The sequence below is a fragment of the Lactuca saligna genome, chromosome 4 (assembly GCF_052625555.1).
Source record: "Lactuca saligna cultivar CGN05327 chromosome 4, ASM5262555v1, whole genome shotgun sequence".
NCBI classification, from domain to species: domain Eukaryota; kingdom Viridiplantae; phylum Streptophyta; class Magnoliopsida; order Asterales; family Asteraceae; genus Lactuca; species Lactuca saligna.
Window position 1 is genome coordinate 338781995 of NC_136420.1, and position 6081 is coordinate 338788075.

At 35.1% G+C, this 6081-nt stretch overlaps 1 protein-coding gene across 2 annotated transcripts; it reads left to right on the forward strand.

The window, feature by feature from the left end:
- Positions 1-553: 553 nt before the first annotated feature.
- Positions 554-5637, forward strand: LOC145044262 (phytyl ester synthase 2, chloroplastic-like). Of its 2 annotated transcripts, XM_078993143.1 has the most exons (14): positions 554-891; positions 963-1014; positions 1434-1489; positions 1742-1900; positions 1987-2091; positions 2182-2249; positions 2662-2783; positions 2862-2970; positions 3106-3236; positions 3311-3689; positions 4797-4910; positions 5030-5115; positions 5224-5333; positions 5406-5637. In XM_078993143.1, exons 1-14 carry the CDS (start codon positions 573-575, stop codon positions 5594-5596), a joined length of 2001 nt encoding a protein of 666 aa, XP_078849269.1. In that variant the 5' UTR covers positions 554-572; the 3' UTR covers positions 5597-5637. The 2 variants fall into 2 exon arrangements, with proteins under 2 accessions (XP_078849269.1, XP_078849270.1); XM_078993144.1 differs by lacking the exons at positions 554-891; positions 963-1014 and adding an exon at positions 1018-1116.
- The last annotated feature ends 444 nt before the right edge of the window (positions 5638-6081 follow it).

Sequence of the window (6081 nt, forward strand, 5' to 3'; positions counted from 1 at the left end):
TGCAATACATACACCTGAAGTGGGTAAAAATAGTTGATTTTGTGAACCAAAACACAAAATTATATAGTAAAGCACATTCATTTATTTGATGTGTACATTCATAACATATTCTTAATTATAAACATTTTGCTTGTTTTTTCCTTTCCTCACACCATTGTACTTTTAAAGTACAATGCTATATTACTCATATTCTCAGCAAGAGTATAAGTATGTCACACATTTTCTTAACACCAGTTTTACCTAAAATCATGTAAAAATAGCTTAGCGATGAATTCATTAGGGTTGTGTTCCTAGTATATATATATATATATATATATATATATATATATATATATATATATATATATATATATATATATATATATTCATTCTTACACCACCCACCAAATTTCCAAACTAGTACACCAAAGTTGAAAAAAGATATATAAATATAAAAATAAGAAGGGTTTGAATTTGGTGATAAAAGTAAATCGAGAAATGAATAAAAGAAAACCAATAAAAAAAGGTTAAGTGGGGGCAATTGCGATTTATATAAACAACCATCAGTTTCCAGTTTCCACTACACACTACCCATGGCCATGGCCACCACTCGAAACCTTTCTTTTTACTCCCCTTTCCTTGTATTGCCTACCACCACCATCGCAGCATCTCCTGCTATGTTTCAATCTAATCCTAATACTAGTATTAGTATTAGAGCTTTACTCACCACTCCGCCTGCGTCTATTTCTCATTCACATTCTCAAATTCTAAACATTCCTACCAAAACCAATCAATTGCTTTACTTGGAACACTCCAAACATACACAACGGGAACCTCCTCGTTGGTTTTCTCCGTTGGACTCCTTCTCCTCCTCTCGATTGCCCAACTCCCCTCTTCTCCTCTATTTACCAGGTACACATTTTTATATGAATATATGAATGGATCAGCCAAAAGTTTAATTTACTACTTATATATCTTCACAGGTATTGGTGGAAGTGGACTCGGCCTTTCTTTGCATCATCCAAGACTTGGAGAGTAAGTCCTGCTCCTGCGGATTTATCCGATCCAAATGATCGATTATACATCCTCCACACCCACTCCACTTTTGTATTGTTCATCCCATCCCTAACTAAATTGGTATAAAATGCCTCTTCATCTCTTCATCTTAATTGTAATGGTCTTCCAAGGCCTAATCATATCAGATTTGGTCTGGTGCTTGATAGTGGAAGTGGTACTTATGGCATCTGTTAACTTATTAGTTATTACGAATTTATCCCTGACCCCGTCCCCTAAATTGAAGGGGCTGCTAATAAAATTGAATACCACGAGAGAGAGAGTATTCATAAATATATTTGAATATGACATGTGTTAAAGGTTCCTTCGTATAAAATATATAAATGGTGGATGCAAAGCAGTGACTAATTTTTGCTTTATTCCTTCCCTGACAAATGTAGGATGTTTGATATATGGTGCCTGCATATACCTGCTACAGATAGAACACCATTCCCAGGTCTTTTTCCATTAATTTACTTAATAACTTTTAGATATAGCAATTAGCAAACAGTGTAGTGTACATGAGTTGGATATATAGAATGTGCACTTTCGCCATTCTACAGGGACAGAGGCCTGTTAACACATAATACAAACACTCTTCTAGTATGTACTAACTCCTAACATAGAAAATGCATCATATATAAGCTTGTTATCCATGACATATATTGTAATCTATACCTTGTACTAACTAAAACATGATTTGGTTCAGAACTAGTGAAGCTGGTTGAAAGCACTGTTAAGTCCGAGCATTGCCAATCGCCTGAAAGGCCAATATATCTCGTGGGCCAGTCTTTTGGGGCTTGCCTTGCACTTTCTGTTGCTGCACGCAATCCTGAGATTGATATTCTCTTAGTTTTGGCCAACTCAGGTGTGTGTGTGTGTGTTTCAACTGATCAAAAATTTCTTTTTTCCACCATTGACATATGCAGTTAACAGTGTCTGTCTCCTTTGCAGCTACATGTTTCAATGGGTCACAGTTTCATCCATTGATACCCTTGTTAGAAGCCATGCCAAAGGAACTTGGTGCCAGCCTGCATGATATGCTTAATCTGATCACAGGTAATTTCTTGAAAGCTATATATGTTTTTTTTAGGGTCCTAAAAAGATAAAGATTGTGAAAAAAATGAGTTATTTTCCTTTTACCTACAGGCATGGCTACACAACAAAGAGATACAGGGCTCTCTGAGGCTCTTGTAGCAATGTTCTCTGACCTTCCTGTAAGCTTTAAATAAAACTTAACAGAATCTGGCCGGTCTTCCTCTTATTATATATATATATATATATATATATATATATATATATATATATATATATATAATTATTAACTCTAAGTGTTAGTTATTTTTAGATAATGATAACAGCTCTTTTTGTGCTATATTCATGTGTAATTGTGTTTGTGAAACAAAAAACAAGAAATTTGACTTTACTATGATGAAATACGTCCAAGCCAAAATTGGAATGTAAAAACAGTCTGTACATCTATAATAACAAATGGGTTAAAACTATGTTTTTGGCTTTTGCCTTATTTCCACAACTAGCCTGCCCCTAGACTTAAGCCTTATTTTGAGTATTATAAGTGAAGTAAAAAGCTCACAAGTCACAAGATTGATGGATTGGTTGATGTTACAGGGCCTAGCTGAAGTATTATCTGTGGAGACGCTTGTATGGAAATTGAAGTTGCTTGATTCAGCTTGTTCATACACCAATTCACGCCTCCATGCTGTCAAAGCTCAGACACTTATTCTCTCCAGGTTCATTTTCAATTTTTTAAAACTCTAATGCTCCCTGCTTTCTTATTTATTTATTTATTAATTTTCACATCTTTTCAGTGGTAAGGATCAGTTGTTACCAAGTCGGCAGGAAGGCCAAAGACTTCATCGTCTCCTACCAAAATCTGACATTCGTATATTTGAGGACAGTGGTCACGTGCTCTTTATGGTAGTAAAGCAATCCTCCCTCAACATATATATATATATATATATATATATATATATATATATATATATATATATATATATATATATATATATATATATATTTGGATAAATGCTAAACTATATCTAAATTTGACAGGAACAAGATCATGACTTGGTTACTACTCTAAAAGGCACCAGTTTTTATCGTCGTACAAGAAATGTTGATTACGTATTAGATTACTTGCCACCAACCCCTTACGAGTTTCAGAAAGCAAGAGAATCACACAGGTACCTCAACTCAAGTTGACTATAGTCTATATACATGGTATTGGCATATTCCCTTAATTATGATATGCATGCAGATTTGTGGAGGCAGCTTTCTCTCCTGTGATGCTGTCGACTTTGGAAAATGGGAAGATAGTTAGAGGGCTCTCAGGGATACCTTCAAAAGATGAGGGTCCGGTTTTATTTGTTGGGTACCACATGATGCTAGGGCTTGAATTGGCTCCCTTAATTGCTCGCATTTTTTCTGAGAGAGGGATACTTGTGCGGGGGGTAGCTCATCCAATGATTTTTAAGAAACAGAAACAAGGAGGGAGATTGCCTGATATATCACAATATGATACATACAGGCTTATGGGAGCAGTTCCTGTCTCTCCAACTAACCTCTTTAAACTCTTCAAAACAAACTCCCATATACTCCTCTATCCAGGTGGCATGCGCGAAGCCCTTCACAGAAAGGTAAGGCTGCGTTTAATTACGGTTTTCCGTTTTCATTGGAAAATTTAGAAAATGCGTTTAGTTCAAACTTATTTCTTTTTCATTTTCGGTTTTCAGAAAATTAGAAAACATGTTTAGATGTGTATTTTTCTACTGCTTTTCATTTTTAGAAAACGGTAGTGGTGGTAGGGTGATGGAGGCGGTGGTGGCGGCAGTGGCAGCGGGGTGGTGGCGATGATGGCGAAAGTTATGATGGTGGTGGGGTGGTAGTGGTTGCGGAGGTGTGACAGTGGTAACCGGGTGGTGGTGGTGATTGTGGCGGCAGTGGTGGTGGTGGTGGTGACGGGGTAGTGGTGGATGTGATGGTAGGTCAGAATTTACAGTAGTGGTGGTGGTGTGTGTGTGTTTGTGGGGAAAGTGGTGGGGTGTGGGGTGTGTGTGCTTGTGGGGGTGGGAGTGGATAGGTGTAGGTGGGGGTATGTAGAGGTGGGTGGGGTTGGGGTGGGTGTGTGCTTATATTTTTGAAATTTTTTGGAATTAGTAAAATATGGAAAACAATGATTATTGGTTTTCCAAAATTTTCTAAGTTCTTTGTAATTTTGGAAAACCGAAAATTTTCATTTTCGGTGAAAAATTTAGAAAAATTGTTGAACTAAACGCGTTTTCAAAATTCTCATTTTTCTTGGAATTTTTTTTTCCGGAAAACGGCTCATTTTTACATAAGTAAACACACCCTAATATTCTTTTATTTATTTTTATTAAGTAATATAGGGTGCGTTTGGTTGTAGAAAATTGTTTTCATTTTCTAAGAAAATGTTTTTCAGAAAATAGAGTTGAGTTTCATTTTCAAATTTCAATGAAAATTTTAGAAAACGCGTTTGGTTGAAACCGAAGGAGTTTTCATTTTCCATCTTAGAAATTTGGAAAACTGTAAAAATCACTTTTCTAATTTACATACAATTTGGAAAACTGAAAATTTTTATTTTTTGGAAAATTTTGGAAAACTGAACGAACCAAATGCGTTTTCAAAATTTCCATTTTTCTTGGAAAATTTTCCTACAAAACTGGAAAATTTTCTACAACCAAACGCACCCATAAAGTCTATGTTTTCTGGTTTTTCTTTTTCAGGGTGAGGAGTATCAATTATTCTGGCCAGACCAGTCTGAGTTTGTGAGGATGGCTGCTATGTTTGGAGCCAAAATCATACCTTTTGGTGTTGTCGGAGAAGATGATATTGGTGAAGTACGTGGACTTATTTTTTTTTATTTTATTTTATTTTATTTATTTATTTTTTTGGGTGAATTTGCTCACCTCACATATTCTATTATTTAACACAACTTACGGGAATTTGGTTTGTTTAGTTGATTTTTGACTATGAGGACCAAATGAAGATTCCATATCTCAGACAATTTATACAAGAATTAACTGATGAGGCCGTGCAGCTTAGGTATCCAACTATACATAAATTTTTATCATACTTTTTATTTGTTTGTTTTTTGAAATGATTCTATATATTCTTTAATGTGATGACTGATGACTGATGCTACTAATACAGGAGTAATGTTGAAGGTGAAGTGGCAAACCAAGATGTACACTTTCCAGTGATGCGTCCCAAACTACCTGGGAGGTTTTATTATCTTTTTGGAAACCCAATTGAAACACAAGGTATGTGATGTTATGTTATGTTTATAAGGAAATTATTTACATTATCTTTTCCGAATGGTCGTTGGTTTGCAGGGAGACAGCAGGAGCTAAGGAACAAGGACAAGGCACATGAGTTGTATGTAGAGGTGAAGTCGGAGGTAGAAAGGTGTCTATCTTATCTAAAAGAGAAAAGACGGAATGATCCTTATCGGAGTATATTATCACGTTTGGTTTACCAGCTCACACATGGCCCTGAATCTGAAATCCCAACATTTGAACCCTAAAATTCATTTACTTATCACAATTTATACAAATCATATTCATACGGGACTTGTGCTACATATGGTTTACAAGCTTACGATTTGAAAGATAAAACTCTAAAATCTTAAAACTTATGCTCATGTTGCACATATCCATTTTGAAAGATAAAACCCAAAAATTGAAGTTGTTTGATAGGAGAATAAGCACCTTACGTCTTACAATCCAGAACGCTAAGAGCTAAGATTGGTGATGCTGTAAAGCGAATGATACTAAATCGTCATTGATCGAAAGTGTAATTCGGGATTGCTTCAGCTGTGTTTTTATTTTGAAAGAGATGCAAAAACACAATCATGCCCTCATCATAATAGTTTAATAAATTTACAAAAATATCAGTGTTTTAAAAATCAATTGAACCTGTCTAACAAATGGTTTCAGTAATAAAATTATGAACATAGGAACATAGACATGCATCAATTATAATATGAATATAGGAATATAAAAATTATCA

What these genes read in the sequence shown, in the direction of transcription:
- LOC145044262 (XM_078993143.1), top strand. Translation starts at nt 573, where the DNA reads ATGGCCATGGCCACCACTCGAAACCTTTCTTTTTACTCCCCTTTCCTT. An exon ending in GTGGTCACGTGCTCTTTATG is followed by an intron (nt 2,971 to 3,105) that starts GTAGTAAAGCAA and finishes TAAATTTGACAG; the next exon opens with GAACAAGATCATGACTTGGT. An exon ending in AAACCCAATTGAAACACAAG is followed by an intron (nt 5,334 to 5,405) that starts GTATGTGATGTT and finishes GTTGGTTTGCAG; the next exon opens with GGAGACAGCAGGAGCTAAGG.